The sequence below is a fragment of the Petaurus breviceps genome, unplaced genomic scaffold, assembly GCF_028583685.1.
Source record: "Petaurus breviceps papuanus isolate PSGF00001 unplaced genomic scaffold, PetGlider_PUasm1.0 90887, whole genome shotgun sequence".
NCBI classification, from domain to species: domain Eukaryota; kingdom Metazoa; phylum Chordata; class Mammalia; order Diprotodontia; family Petauridae; genus Petaurus; species Petaurus breviceps.
In genome coordinates, this window is record NW_027187370.1 from 301034 (window position 1) to 317629 (window position 16596).

Genomic DNA, 16596 nt, shown 5'->3' on the forward strand with positions numbered 1-16596 from the left:
ATCCCTTTTTCCATTGTACATATTTTTAATAACATTTTGCCACTTACTTTGCCAAACCCTTTTTGGTACATGTGAGGACTGACCTTTTGCTAGGTCCTAGATGGCAGAAGTAATTCCATATTTGAATACTGATTCACTCACCTATATGCAGGGAAGTTCTGATGTACCCAACAATTTGTTTGGTCAGCTATATTTAAGGTTAAGAACACAAGGTTAACAAACTATCAGTATAGCAAACTTCATGTAATGCATGTATGTAAAGTTATCAATGTCTTTGAGGTTGATATTGGGTGGGGGAAGTGGTGTCATAGTCCAGACTACTTGTTGCTTGACTGATCCCAAGATTGCCCCACCTAGTCCCTGAGAATCTGCCCAATAATAACAATCAGATTTAAGGGTAAAGACTTAGGATATCTAGACTCTTGATCAGGGTACACATCCTTCTATATATCCAAGCACTATCTTTGTGTGCCTAAGGGAATATAGGATGAGGAAGCCACATGTTCACATGTCTGTGAATAATAAACTGCTTGACTTCTAATCCTTTGACATCTATTTTCCTTTTCAGAACCTCCTCATCCCACGATCTCCATACAGTATAATTCTGCAACCTACTTATACCACCATGTCATCCATTGTCTGAAATTTTTATTTATTCTGTGATCATTCTACTAAACAAGATAGTGATTTTAAGTGCTACTATTATCCCCAAAGCAAGATTACCAAATAGAGACAGAAGAGATCTTTGTATGACTGTTACATCTTTCATGAGGGGTAAATGTTAACTAAAATTTTGAGATCTGTATTATTAGTATTGGATATTCCCACAGGCTTGGGATTTTTTGAGATTTCTATCTGGGCAACTAAAGAAACATGGATCCTTCCATCTCTGACTAAGCAGAAAAAGATTAAAATATCACAGTGAGAGTTAATCCAATTCTTTCAGTTCATCAAAGAAAGAGATACTGAAACAATCACAGAATCAGAGAATTTCACAATCAGAAAGGCTTTCAGAGACCTTTACAATATATCTAACAAGGGTTGGTCTAGTCTTTTCTTGAAGACCTCCAATGAGAGAAACCAACTCCCTTCTTTTTCTTTTTTCCTTTCTTTTCTTTTTGGAGGGGGAAAGGCAGAGCAATTGGGCTTGAGATTTTCCCAAGGTAACATGGCTAGTAAGTGTTGTGTGTCTGAGGCCATATTTGAATTCAGGTCCTTCTGATTCCAGGACCTGTACTCTATTCACTGTGCCACCTAGCTGCCCCAACCAACTCCCTTCTAGTAAAAGTCATTACAACATAAAAGTCCTTATTGTTATGAAGTTTTTCCTCACATCAACCTTGAATTTCCCTCTTTGAAATGACTGCTCTTTGTTCCTAGTTCTATCCTATAAGGCAAACAGAACATAGTGGATCTCTTTTCTGTGTGTGTGTGTGTGTGTGTGTGTGTGTGTGTGTGTGTGTGTAAAGATCCCAGTTCCATTGACCAATCCTTACATGGAATGAATTCAATGCTGTAGTTATCCTCTTATGGAAGCTCTCAAGTTCATCAGTGTTCTTACTAAAATTACAGATCCAGAATTGCACAGTGTAAATCCATGTATGGTAGGACCAGGAGAGAGCACAACAAGACTATTTCTTATTGTTATTGACACTCTGTCCCTTATCACATCCCAAGATTGAATTTGATCCTTTGATGGCTGTGTCACACTATTGATGCATACCAAACTTGTAATCCATTAAAACCTTCAAGTATATTATTAATAAAATGGCTGTTTAGCTGTCCCTCCCCAACATTGTATTTGGGAAGTTGATTTTTTAACCCAAGTGTAAGAGTTTACATTTATATCTTTTAAATTAATTTTTCTCCCACTTTAGCCCAATAGTCTAGACTTTCAAACTTTTGGGATCCTGATTCTATAATTATGTGTATTATCTATCTCTCCTGTGGGACCATAAAAAGGAAAAAAAATATTAACCCTATTACATACATATATATATATACTAGTTTATCAGTTAAAATTTCAAGTGAAGGATCTACACATGAAAAATAAAGTCTAAAGTTTGCATGCTAGTGACAAAATCTTTGAAAGATGAGACACTGCCTCATCATTTTCCAGTTATAAAGATTCGATGAGTATTCACTGAGCAACAAAGCAAATCCAATTTTATTGCTTTGGTAATATTTTAAAAATAACTCGTGGGCTGTGATCAGAGGAAATAGGAGGAAACAGGTTTAGCAATAATAAAATGGAAGTGCTGACTGTCACATAAACACTAGCTGGAGAGGCTTATAAAAGGCTGAATGTCCAAGGTCAAGCAAATTTGAAAAACTTCATTTCATAAGTAAACCAGAAACAGACCTAGTGATACCATGGCCTGCTGTAATAACTGCTCTACCAGCTTCTGTGGCTTTCCCAGTTGTTCTACTGGGGGGAACTGTGGATCTAGCTGCTGCCAAGATAGCTGTGGGACCAGCTGCTGCCAACAGGGAGGCTGTGGGAGTAGCTGTGGGGCTACCTGTGGGACCAGCTGCTGCCAACAGGGAGGCTGTGGCATCGGCTCTGGGATTGGCTCTGGGATCGGTTCTGGGATTGGCTCTGGATCCAACTGTGAGACTACCTGTAGGACCAGATGCTACGTCCCTGAGTGCTGTGGAGGTGAGAGCTGCCGCACCCGGTGGTGCCGCCCAGACTGCAGGGTTGAGGGTACTTGCCTGCCACCTTGCTGCGTAGTTAGCTGTACTCCCCCATCTTGCTGCCAGCTGCACCATGCCCAGGCTGCTTGTTGCCGCCCATCTTACTGTGGCCAGTCTTGTTGCCGTCCAGCCTGCTGTTGCCACTGCTGTGAGCCCACGTGCTAAAGATCAATTTGTAATTTTTGAAACTAAGTACTCACAAACCCTGGGATTCCAAAGAAATTTCAAAAGTCTAATGATCTCCTTCTAGCCTGCAACCTCTAACTGATATCCTAATTTCTGCTACTGAAAATGTTTTAAAAGACCAAACCTGGAATCCTTGAATATACTGAGATGCTTGGAAATCACTAGACAGAAAAAGAAATAAAATATCTCAACATCTCATTAGAATAACTCCTCTTCTTGATTCAAAAATATACTTTAAGTTCTCCTTACACAGTAATCTTTGTTTCATAATTTCTTAAATGATACTTGTCAGTAGAGGATTTTTTTAAAAAATCAAATAAATATGGAATGGCAAAATGGTTTCTTTTTCTACTTATTCTTCTGGAGATGCTCATTTAAATTTTTATTTAAAGTGGAAATTTGTTTGCTTGAATATGCTTATCTGTTAAGGTTTTGCTTTTCTTTTTTCTTTTCTTCCTCCAGGGGAGAGGATGGGAATGAGAAAAAAGAATGCTTATTAATTGGATAAAAGTTTATAGGCAGTCGAGAAGCAGCTGGTAGAAAGGGAGAGATTAAAGATGAATTAAAGAGTATGAATGATAGAGGTGGCAATATGCTGAAGAAATAAAATCAAATGGCATGTGGAAAGGTTTGCCTTGGCAAAGAGAAGGGCTACCTCTTTGTATGAGAAAGAGGTGAAGGAGAGCATGATGGCAGAAAGGATATGGGTGACATGAGATGAGGTGGAGGGGAGAAGAGAGATCTTTCAGCAAATGGTCTCAGCTTTTTTGTTGTGTTTTTTTTAGTAAAATGTAAGATAATATTTTCATCTGAGATGGTGGTAGAGGGTAAGCCAGGGTGGTTTGTAGGTATGAAAAAGTTTGGAAGATCCACGGTGCACTCACCACAATATCCATCCCTATTTCTGTTGAGTCCCACCATTTTTTTACTTTATTTTTAAATTTTGAAGTTAATGTTTCATGCAACAAGCATGAAAATTTCTCTACCAAAAGATCAAAAAACAATGATCTTATGTGAATCTATGAACTTCTATTTTATAAAGTTTGCATTTTTTAAATATATATTAAGTTGAACAGTTAACGTGATAATACTAGCTCTTCCCTGCTTGATTATATCCACTTCTGAACTTACTTTTGGTGCTCCTGTGTTTATTTCAGTGTTTCATTGATTTTTTCATTTTCTTTTTCTTCTCTTTTCTTTTGAAATCCTCCTCTGTAACAAGCAAAATCAAATCACACAATGGCTGTATCTGAAAATCATTCAGCATCCCTAATCCACAACCCATCTGCAAAGAGGTTTGGGGACAGAGGGCGAGGGTGGAGGGAAAACAGCCATTCCTTAAGTCACTCAGGTTCCCAAATAAAGAATCACTCTCAATGCCCTTCACCCTGTCCTCAATTCAAACAAATTTTGCTAGTTCTTCCTCCATAGCATCTTTTCTGTCTGGACTGTTCCCTAGTCACAACAACACCATTGTGCTCTTCACATCCTCCCTAGACTATTGGGGTAGCCTCCAAACTGGAATCCAAACTATCCCCTTTCCAGGCTATCTTAAGCACAGGAATGATTATGTCACTTCTCTGATCGACAAACTTCAGTGACCCCCTATTACCTTTAGGTTCAAATAGAAATTCCTCTATTTGTCATTTAATCCTCTAATAATCTTCACCCTCCCTTTCCAAGCTGATTATATCATCTTTTACATCTTCCTGTCAAACTGACATACTTGCTATCCTTCATACTATGGCTTTCCATCTTCTGCTTCAACGCCTCTTTAAAGGTTGTCTCTAATGCTTGGAATGCTCTCCTTCCTTATCTCTGTCTCTTGAAAATCTAATCCCCCTTCAGGATTCATCTAAATGGCTACATTCTTTGTGAGACCTTTCTAGATTCCTCTAGTTGTGAGAGGCACCCCTCCATCAGTCTGAGTGCATGTGTATTGAATTGTCTTCAGAAGATTCTGAAGATCACCTGGCAGGATAAGGTACCAGACACTGAGGTCCTTTCTTGAGCTAAACTGCCAAGCATTCAAATTCTGTTTCAGAGAACACAACTCCAATAGGCTAGCCATGTTGTTCAAATGCAAAATGTACACTTGTCAAAAAGACTATTTTGTGGAGAACTCACAGGGGGCAAGCGTTCACGTGGTGGTCAGAAGAAGCAACAAGAGGACACTCTCAAGTTCTCTTTTAAGAATTTTGGAATTGATTGTGTGACATGGGAGACACTGGCACAGGACTGCTCAGCATGGCGTGCCCATATCAGAGAAGGTGTCGTGCTCTATGAGCAAAGCAGAATTGAAATAGCTCAAAAGAAATGCAAGATACACAAATTTAGAGAATCCACTTCAAATGTTCCCATGGACTAGTTGTGCCCAGCCTGTAGTAGAATATTCCAAATTCATATTGGTCTGATCAGCCACACCGAAACTTGACTCTAGCATAGTCATTTTGGTCCTCTTCGAGAATGAAGGACAATAATCATACTGTATGTGTGTGTATGCATGTACGTATGTATGTATACATATGCATGTGTATGTCCTATATTTACTTATCTGTGAGTATGCTGTGCTCCTCAATAGAACATAATCTTCTTGAGGACAAGAACTGTCTCATTTTTATATTTGCATCTACAATGATTAGCTTCATCCCTGTCTACCTCTTTGCTGTATGGTTAGCTTCATACTCTCCAACCCCTCCTCCTGCCAGTTCCAATATGCCCAGGCCTCTTGCCCTATTGTCAACAATTTCAGATTAGTCACTAGTGAAGTATAAGGCAATATACCTGGTGCATTCTAGACACTTCATGAATTTATTGATTGAGTGGAGTGGGTAAAGGATTGACCTTAGGGTCATGAAGATATAGCTTCACAATTCACAAGCCCTTCCACCGCTAGCTGGGCCATGGACAATTACTTACTTTCTCAATGTCCCTAGGAAACTCTCTATAATAAAATAAAAATTTAAATGAGCATCTCCAGAAGAATAATTAGAAAAAGAAACCATTTTGCCATTCCATATTGCAGAGTTGCAGAGGAGTGACCAATCTGTGTCTAACTACATAAGTTTGTACCCTGGGTCCATGAACTTAAAATAAAAAATCATAATGGTATTTCAATAAAATTCATTTATTTTGCAGTATTATATATTTTAATTTATTTATTTAAAAAAAACATTCTGAGAAGGGTTTCACAGACTTCATCAGACCAAAAAGGGCTCATGACACAAGAAAGGTTAAGAAACCCTGGTAAACAAAAACGTATTTTATAGAGCTAGTAAAAATAATAATGGAGCAGGTAGGTGGGACAGTGAGTAGAGCACTGGCCCTGGAGTCAGGAGGGCCTGAGTTCAAATCCCATCTCAGACACTTGACACACTTACTAGCTGTGTGACCTTTGGCAAGTCACTTAACCTCAATTGCCCTGCCTTCCCCCCTCCAATAAGAACAAAAAATAAAAATAATAACAAAATTCATCTGGAAGGTCAAAATATCAAGTGAATTAAGAAAAAATAATGCAAGGGAAGGTGGCCTAGCTGTGCCAGATCTAAAAGTGTATTATAAAGCAGCAGTCATTGAAAGTATTTGGTACTGGCTAAGAAATAGAATAATGAATCAGTGGAAGGGGTTAGGTATACAAGACACAGTAATAAATTATTATAGCAATTTACTGTTTGATAAACCCAAAGACTCCAGTTTCAGGGATAAAAACTCTGTATTTGACAAAAACTGCTGGGAAAACTGGAAAATAGTATGGCATAAACTAGGTACAGACCAACATCTTATACCATGTATCAAAATAAGGTCAAAATGGGCACACAATTTACACATAAAATGTGATGCCATAAGCAAATTAGAAGAGCAAGAAATAGTTTACCTGCCAGATCTATGGAGAAGGGAAGCATTTATGGCCAAACAGGTGGTAGAGAACATTATGAAATGTAATATGAATAATTTTGATTATAATTAATTAAAAAGTTTTTGTACAAACAAAGCAAATGCAACCAAGATTAGAAGAGAAACAGAGAGCTAGGGAACAATTTTTATGGCCAGTATCTCTGATAAAGGCCTCATTTCTAAAATATAGAGAGAACTGAGTCAAATTTATAAGAATACAAATCATTCACCATTTGATAAATGGTCAAAAATATGAACAGGCAGTTTTCAGATAAAAAATTAAAGCTATCTATAGTCACATGAAAATGCTCTAAATCACTATTAATTAGAGAAATGCAAATGTAAAAAGCTCTGAGTACCACCTCATACCTATCAGATTGGCTAATATGACAAAAAGAAAGAAAATGATAAATGTTGGCGAAGATGTGAGAAAATCAGAACACTAATGCATTCTCACTGCGAACTGATCCAACCTTTCTGGAGAGCAATTTGGAACTATGCCCTAAGGGCTATAAAACTGCACATGCCCTTTGATCCAGCAATACCACTATTAGACTTGTATCCCAAAGAGGTCATAAAAAAGGGAAAAGGACAATTACACACAAAAATATTTGTAGGGAGAGGAGAGGAGAGGAGGACAGGGGAAGGCAGGGAAGGGGAAAGAAGGGGAGAGGACAGGAAGGAAGGAACGAAGGAACGAAGGAAGGAAGGAAACCAAAGACCCTGTAAGGTATAAAAATATTATTAAATGAAGCTAATGTATTGAAGAGAAGAGTGCAAAAAGAAGACTCAATGATCATGAAATCATATTAAAAGTAACTTTCCATTTCTATCATCACATTGAGTCCCTTTACACAGAAACTTATTTCATAAGAGTATTTGTGCATAACAATTTTTCCAAATATCAAAGACTTCATTAAGTTTAATGACCAAGTCTTTAGACAACTGATCTCCAAATTTTTTTGATTTTACATCCTTAACAATAAAACACTTTTATTACATACTCCCAATATGTGTATATTTACTTATTCATAAATTATATGTCTGTATTTCTGTACTAATAATTATGTGCATCATAAAACTTGCACAAAATAGATATTTTTAAACATGAGATAAAGATGATACAACATTTGATGCCAGATCCAATTGGATCCAGCAGAGTTTGTTGAATCGAAGAGTGACATGGTCAAATCAGCACTGAAATAAAATAACTTTGGCAGCTATATGGATGATGGATTGGGTTGGAGAAAGACCAATTGGGAGGCTATTGCAATTCAAGAGGAGAGGTGATAGGGACCTGAATGAGTTTGTGGAGAATAAATGTGTGAGTGGAGAAAAGCAGGCATTATGGGAAAGACATGAAAGTAGAAACAAGATCTGACAACTGATTTAATATTAGGAGTGAGGGAAAATGAGGAATAGAGGATATGAAGGTTATGCTGCAAATGACACTAAAAATGATCATCTGACTGACTGAGAACATTACAATGTCCTTAATCGTCACTGAAAAGTCTGAAAGAAGGGTGGGTTTGGGGAAAAGTTGTTGGAATGAGATCCAAGATCTGTTGCAACCTATTGCTTCTCATCCTGGGAGACACACTTTTTTCTGACCTAAATTGAAAAGAGATGAGTCTATGAGTCTCTTTTCTGTCACTGGACAGGAGCAAAGAATCAGTCCTCTGTAGGGTGTTGACATAAGGTGATCTGAATGAACAAAGGATGGCTATAGTGGGAAGGGGTAGGGTTGAGATTTACCTGATGGAACCTGTGTAGCTGCTACTATAGGTGCCTGGGTTTGATTATAATTGCTCTAAGAACTAAAGCCCAGCTTTGAAGGTGGGAGCTTGGTAGCTTTCACAGCAAAGGGAGAGGGCTGAGTAGGGGGATCTTGAGAGATAAGCATAAGTGTGATTGTGCTGGTGGGCTCTGAGTTTGGCTAATGCAGAGGGGATAAGATGCAACCTATATTCCCTACCTGCTTAGTTCATCACATAGTGCTTGGAATCATGTCACTGACCCCTTGTTGTCAGACAGTGCTCTGGCATGGGGCCTCAGCCTCTATTTTAAAGACTGTAATTAGTGATGAAGCCATGGCATCCAGACATCAGCTTGCCATGACACTGGCATGTCCCAGGAATTCAAGGGACAAAAGGCTAATATTAGTGATCTAATTTAACCCAAGAAGAAGGAAATTCTCAATGTGCTGTACCTTTTAGACCCAATTACATGAGTGATTTGAAAAAATGGACTCAATATCAAGAGTAAGGATTCATGATTAAGCAACAAAACCATTTTGTTCCAATGAATCACATCTTAGCATCCATCTTTCCAAAACAAAGCTAATCCCTTAGGCTTGGAAGCACTGAATCTTAGAATGCCAGAGATGTAAGGAGATAGTAGAGATCATCCAAGCTTTCTGCTACTCATAAACTAGAAGGATGTAATTTCCCTAAGGACGGGCTTGTTTCCTTTTTGTCCTTGTACTCCCCAACACATAGCTTTCATGTTACTTTGCACGTGCTGGGAACTTACTAAATGCTTGCTTCTCTTATTGAATTAGCTGGTAATTTCTAGTTACCTGAAGCTATGAAGTCTGGTCACCTGCAGGGATTTTGGTATAAGATACATAATTATGTTCCACTAGTTCTTAATGGTTCACCTTTCCAGGTGTATGCCTGCCTAACTCTTCCACGGATTTGTCTGGGTAAAGGCTCTTAAAGATAAAAGATTAGTAAGTCCCAAACCAGATCATTTAAGTTTTTATTGAGACTTTTATATAATTAATTTTTTTTTTCTGTTGGCTTCCTAAAAAGTTAACTTACCAATCTGTGTCCCTGGCACCCCTCCAAAACTCTTTCAGATCTTCATTGATAGAAAAAGTCCCCCACCCATAATTTCCTACATTGATGGGATCATCGATATCACACACACACACACACACACACACACACACGCACACACACTAATAAACACATACACATACATCTTCAATGTCCAAGAAGTTCTCCGCCCACTCCCCCCCCAAAAGAAGAAAAAAACAGATATAGAAAATATTTGTTGTATCAATATGTCTCCCTTGAACTTGCAATTTTCAAGGAAGAAGGGAGTGGAATCATTAATGTATGGAATACCCATTTTGGAAACTCCCTTCATAGATGCAGATTATCAATTTCTTTGTTGCTTAGAATTTCAAGGAGTTTCCTAGGTGCAATGGGATTTAAATAATGATAATAATAATTAATAATAGAATTTCTATAGTGCTTTAAGGTTTGTAAAGCACATTGCAATATTATCTCATTTAATCCTTACAACAACCTTGGAAAGTAGGTACAATTATTATCCCCATTTTAAAGATGAGGAAACTGAAACCAAGAGAGGCTAAATGACTTGCCTAATTCACACAGCTAGTGAGAGTCTGGGATCAGATTTAAACTTGGGTCTTGCTGATTCCAGATCTAGTTCTCTATCTATTATGGATGACAGCAAGACTGGCCACAGTAGGATGGGCGACAGCAAGTAGCCTGGGCATGGTGCAGCTGACAAAAAGATGGGGGAGTGCAGCTGACCACGCAGCAAGGTGGCAGGCAAGTACCCTCAACCCTGCAGTCTGGGCGGCACCACCTGGTGCGGCAGCTCTCGCCTTCACAGCACTCGGGGACGTAGCATCTGGTTCTGCAGGTGGTGCCACAACCAACCCCAGAGCCGATCCCAGAGACAATGCCGCAGCCTCCCTGTTGGCAGCAGCTGGTCCCACAGCTGTCTTGGCAGCAGCTAGATCCACAGTTGCCCCCAGTGGAGCAGCTGGGGAAGCCACAGAAGCTGGTGGAGCAGGTGTTTGAAGCAGGCCATGGTGTCTGGAGGCTTCTGGCAAAGAGAAGTTTTTCAAATTTAAGTGTCTCCTTGCTTGGTGTACCTTTTATATGGCTTTCTCTGTCTAGTATATGATATGATATATAATATGCTAATATAATAATTTTATATGGCATAATATCATATAATATAATGTAATATAACTATCATTTCTATACCACTTTAAAGTTTGTAAAACACTTTAAAAGTGCATTGCTGATTTGTTTTTCAGTCATTCAGTCATGTCAGACTCTTGACTCCATGGACCATATTGCCACTATTGTCTGTGGGGTTTTCCTGGCAGATTCTGGAATGGTTTGCCATTTACTTCTCCAGTAAATATCCCATTAGATCCTCACAGCAACCCTATGGGGAGATGCTATTAGTATCCCCATTTAACAGTAGAGGAAAGAGGCTGTGTCCTGTTCATGGTTACATAGCTATTATGTGTCAGACTTTAACCCAAGTTTCCCTGATTCCAAGGCTGGCCTGCTTTCTACTACACCCTAGTGGTATAAGCCCATCCCTGAGTTTTTAACTTAACAGTGACAACTCACAACCTCAAGGCTCCCCCCACCCCAACTTCCAGGACTTGTCTTGAATCTTCTCTAATTGACTAACATGGGATGTGGCCCTAGAAAAGAGGGTCTGGGACACTGGTGGCTCTGGTGCATTCAGGGATATCTACCAACCATTGTGGATATACCCACAGTAAATTTTAGAGAGTCAATGTTAAATAACAGTAACCACCTCTGAAGGTAAGATAGCACCCCCCTTCTTCCCTCTGAGCCAAGGCCAGATCCTGCTTACTTTGGGACTGTGTATCCAGTGAACACTAATAGGTGTCAAATGATGATGATGATGGATCTTAACCATAAACCAAATATAATCAACTTTCAAAGCTTTCTGAACAGTTTTGTTAATAGCTCAATTGATGTCTCAGAAGCAAACTGTTTAAGACCAAAATGAGGAAGAGCTATTAAACAGTATAAACAACAGCTGAGAAAGCCATATAAAAGGTACACCAAGCAAGGAGACACTTAAATTTGAAAAACTTCTCTTTGCCAGAAACCTCCAGACACCATGGCCTGCTGCAACTCCTGCTCCACCAGCTTCTGTGGCTTCCCCAGCTGTTCCACTGGGGGCAACTGTGGATCTAACTGCTGCCAAGACAGCTGTGGAACCAGCTGCTGCCAACAGGGAGGCTGCGGCATTGGCTCTGGGATTGGCTCCGGGGTAGGTTGTGGCACCAACTGTGAGACCACCTGCAGGACCAGATGCTACGTCCCCGAGTGCTGTGGAGGCGAGAGCTGCCGCACCAGGTGGTGCCGCCCAGACTGCAGGGTTGAGGGTACTTGCCTGCCACCTTGCTGCGTGGTCAGCTGTACTCCCCCATCTTGCTGCCAGCTGCACCATGCCCAGGCCGCTTGCTGCCGCCCATCCTACTGTGGCCAGTCTTGCTGCCGTCCAGCCTGTTGCTGCTACTGCTGTGAGCCTACCTGTTAAAAACTAGGATATCGGGCAGCTAGGTGGCACAATGAGTAGCACACTGGCCCCAGAGTCAGGAAGACCTGAGTTCGGCTCCAGCCTCAGACACTTAACCCACCCCCCCCCACACACACACACACACATAAAACTAGCCATGTAACCTTGGGCAAGTTACTTAACTCCAATTGCCCTCCAAAAGTCAAAAAAACAAGAATTAAATTAAATTATAAATAAATAAATAAGTCAGTAGTTCTTAAAAAAAAAAAAAACTACGATATCAACCCATAGCTCATGGTGGACACCATGTCTTTGAATTGATCACTTTCTCACTCGATGCAAATTTTAACTCTTTGTCAAAGGGATCCCAAGAAGATTGCTTCAGGCTACATGGCAGAGCTCAGTTTCTATTACTCAAAGACAAAAAAGAATTGATATGGCTCAAAACACAGAAAAAGAAGGTTTGTGTGTGATGAAAGAACATGAAGGTTTCTGCTAGAATGTGATAATCTTGCCTTCGTCCCTTAGTAGATGTATGACTGACTTCATTTCTCAGAGCCTCAGATTTCTTCATCTATAAAAGGGGTGGAATGGCCTCTGTGGTCCTATTCACCTCTACCTCTAGCTCAGTGATTCTATGGTCTTTTTAGCAAAAAAAACTCCTTACTGCTCACCAGTGTCCCCTTCCTGAGGATGCCACAGCCAATGTCTTCTTTTCAGAGGTATCTACATTCAGAGCATCTCTTTTCCATACCACAGTTTCTCTTCTGGACTATCAAATACGACTTCACCTTGTAAAGAAGAAAAAATAATCCAGTCAAAATAAATTATATGATTTCTGGCAGATAATTTTTCCCTCTTTTTCTCATTGTTCAATGGATATTAGAAGCTGCTGCTGGGGTGGCTAGGTGATGCAGTGAATAGAGCACCAGCCCTGGAGTCAGAAGGACCTGAGTCCAAATCCATCCTCACACATTTAATGCTTACTAGCCATGTGACCTTGGGCAAGTTGCTTAACCCCAATTGCCCTCCAAAAAAAGTTGCTGTTCTTGGGTTTTTTTTTTGTCCTTTGTTTTCTAAAAGGGCCATGACATCAGGGAATGATGACATGACTTGCAGTGGGCTTTGATTTGAATGAAAGAGGGCTGTGCAAGGTCACCAGCCTCACTTTCTCCTCCAGAACCATCTGGATCCAGTGACCAGATACTCTTCAGGATGACTGGAGATGGCCCAGGATGCAATGAGAGACCCTGGTCCTTTTAGGCTAAAGTTTTTTCAGGTTCTCACTTTGAGTGAGGTAACTCCCAAAAACTAGATTCAATTCCTTGTACATCTAATGTATATAAACAAAGTATAGGTGATAGGTGGGACTCTAACCCAGTGTTTCCTTGATCCAAGACCAGCTCTCTCATCTACTATGCCATAGCAACTTCTTAGAGGCAAAGAACTATGACATTCTTAACTCTCCAGATGAGCCCCATGATAGAATATCAGTAAACAAATATTGTAAAAAGCTATTCTATATAACTGATATAGGCTAAGGATAGTAAGATGAAATAAGACTAGGTCATAACCTCACAGAGCTAACAGTCAGGTGGAGATAAAATGGGAGTATGGATTATCTATAGAATAAAATGGAAAAAAAGACATTTTGTAATTATTCAATTATTTTCTTTTTTTGTTTTGTTTTGGTTTTTGAGAGGAGAAGAAAAGGCAATTGGGGTTCAGTGACTTGCCTAAGGTCACACAGTTAGTAAGTGTCTGAAGCCAGATTTGAACTCAGGAAGTCTAGTCTCCCTGATTTCAGCCCTGGTACTCTATCCACTTTAGCAATATAGCCCTGGACAAAATCATTTAATGTCTTTTGGCTTCAGTTTCCTCATCTGTAAAATGAGGTAATGGTACCATAGCATTTACCTCACAGCATTACTGTGAGGATTAAAGAGATCATGTAAAAAGGCTTTGCAAACCTTAAGCTATTACAGAAATGTCATCTATTATTATTTTATCAGGTTTTTTTTTCCAAATATACTTCTGACTGGGGCGGCTAGGTGGTACAGTGAATAGAGCACCAGCCCTGGAGTCTAGAGGACCCAGGTTCCTATCCTTCCTCAGACACTTAACACACACATACACACACACACACACACACACCCCAAAAAAAACACCCCTAGCCGTGTGACCTTGGGCAAGTCACTTAACCCCAATTGCCCTCCAAAAAGCAAAAAATAAAATAAAAAACAAATATACTTCTGACACATTCTCTTTAAAGAAATAAAAGGATAGGGACTAGTCTTGTGATTTTATGGGTAGAGGGAACTCATGGATGAAGAAACAGCCTCTATCAATAGCAGATCAGATGAAGATATTTCTTCCATCAGCAGTAAATGAGCACCTTCTCTGCAACTTACAGCCCTGAGATGTCAAATGACTTACTCAGGATCACACAGCTAGTATATTTGAGGTGTGACCTGAACCCAAGTGCTGGTGATTCTAAAGCCAATTCTAGCCCTCCTACTCCACATTTTCTCTCAAAGGAAAGCAAACATTACCAATTCTAAATTCTTTAGTTCAGTACCCCATTAGAATATAAGTAAATGAACATGGTAAAGGGAGGCAGAGCCAAGATGGTGGAGTAGAAGCACAACTTGGCTTGGGCTCCTGTTCCCAACACTTCCAGCACATGTAAAAAATGACTCTAAACAAACTTTAGAGCTATAGAACACACAAAGTGACAGAGAGAAACAAATCCCCCACTGAAGGAAGCCAGGCAGGCAGACAGGAAGAGTATATCACACCAAGCTGGGAGGTGAGCACAGCCTGGCATTAGCTACCCCATTCCAGCCCCAGGACAGCCCCGAATAGCAGCCACCAGATCAAACTTCAGGAGAGTGAATCATCAGTAGCTGTGGTGGGTTCCAGACTTCTCAACACATAAACACCAAAGACAAAGTAAAAGTCAGTGTGGAACTCTGTTGGAACTGGGCGGAGGGGGGGGGTTACTGAACAGCTCAGTCCAGCCTCTGCCTCTGGGGCCAAGAAGAAAAGGAGGCCCAACAGCTCCAGTGGCCACAGCCTGGCTGCCTCAGGAGCTCCTGGCCTGCAGATTTTAGGGAGACCAAGCAACCACTCAGAGGGTAATTGTTCTGCTTTAACTTGGTTGGATCTGGATCACAGTCTTGGGTGGTGGTCCTGGGGTGTGTGACCAGTGAGCCAGAGTTTGTGGGGGCTGTAGAGAGGGCACCCAACTAATAGCTGTGGCAGCTGCAAAAAAACCCCAGTAACTTGGAACATAGCTCTCTCCCTTCTGGAAACAGAGTTCTACCATGGCAAAGAGCTCAAAAGTAAAGTAATTGTCTGGCAATATGAGCAAGCAATGGAAGCATAAACAGACCATAGAATCTTTTGGGAGGGACAAAAAGGATTAAGGCATGGAGTGGGAGGAAGACAGTGAAGTCAGAACTCCTGCATCAAAAGCCTCCAAGAAAAATATGAACTGATTACAGGCCACAGAGGAGCTCAAGAAGGATTTTGAAAATTAAGTAAGAGAAGTGGAGGAAAAATTTGGAAGAGAAATGAGAATGATGCAAGAAAATCTTGAAAAGCAAGTCAACAGCCTGCTAAAGAAGACTCAAAAATGCACTGAAGGGGCGGCCAGGTAGCACAGCAAGTAAGAGCCACCGGCTCCAGTGTCGGGATGACCTGGGGATCAAATCCGGGCTCAGATACTTAGCACCAGACCCAGAAAAAACTGGCCATGTAACCTTGAGCAAGTTACTTAACCCCAATTCCTTAAAAAAAATGCATTGAAGAAAATAACACATTTGGCAAATGGCAAATGGCAAAAGAGGCCCAAAAAGCCAGTGAGGAGAAGAATGCCTTAAAAAGCTGATTTTGCCAAATGGAAAAGGAATTTTTAAAACTCACTGAACAGAATAACTCCTTCAAAATTAGATTGCAGCAACTGGAAGAAAATGACTTTTTGAGAAACCAAGATACTATAAAACAGATCGAAACAAATGAAAGAATAGAAGTCAATGTGAAATGTCTCATTGGAAAAACCACAGACCTGAAAAATATATCCAGTAGAAATAATTTAAAAATTATAGGACAACCTGAAAGCCATGACCAAAAAAAAAAGAGACTAGCCACCATCTTTCAAGAAATTATCAAGCAAAATTGTACCAATATTCTAGAACCAGAGGGCAAAATAAAATTGAAATAATTCACCCATCACCTCCTGAAAAAGATCCCAAAAAGAAAACTCCTAGGAATATTACAGCCAAATTCCCAAGAGTTCCCAAGTCAAGGAGAAAAAACTGCAAGAAATCAGGAAGAAACAATTTGAGTATTATGGAAACACAATCAGGAAAACACAAGACCTAGAAGCTTCTATATCAAGGGATTGAACAGCTTGGAATTGGATATTCCAGAGGGCCAAAGGATCTAGGACTAAAACCAAGAATCACCTACCCAGCAAAACTG

At 40.1% G+C, this 16596-nt stretch overlaps 3 protein-coding genes across 3 annotated transcripts; 2 read left to right on the plus strand and 1 right to left on the minus strand.

Annotated features, from left to right (window-relative positions):
* Nucleotides 1-2373: 2373 nt before the first annotated feature.
* On the plus strand, nt 2374-2862 carry LOC138150722 (keratin-associated protein 1-4-like). The gene has a single exon (XM_069074168.1). The coding sequence runs from the start codon at nt 2374-2376 to the stop codon at nt 2860-2862; it is 489 nt and encodes a 162-aa protein (XP_068930269.1).
* A 7385-nt stretch (nt 2863-10247) lies between these two features.
* Nucleotides 10248-10763, minus strand: LOC138150759 (keratin-associated protein 9-3-like). Its single transcript, XM_069074194.1, has one exon. The coding sequence runs from the start codon at nt 10761-10763 to the stop codon at nt 10248-10250; it is 516 nt and encodes a 171-aa protein (XP_068930295.1).
* A 946-nt stretch (nt 10764-11709) lies between these two features.
* LOC138150724 (keratin-associated protein 1-4-like) lies at nt 11710-12132 on the plus strand. Its single transcript, XM_069074169.1, has one exon. It carries the CDS (start codon nt 11710-11712, stop codon nt 12130-12132), a length of 423 nt encoding a protein of 140 aa, XP_068930270.1.
* Nucleotides 12133-16596: the final 4464 nt, after the last annotated feature.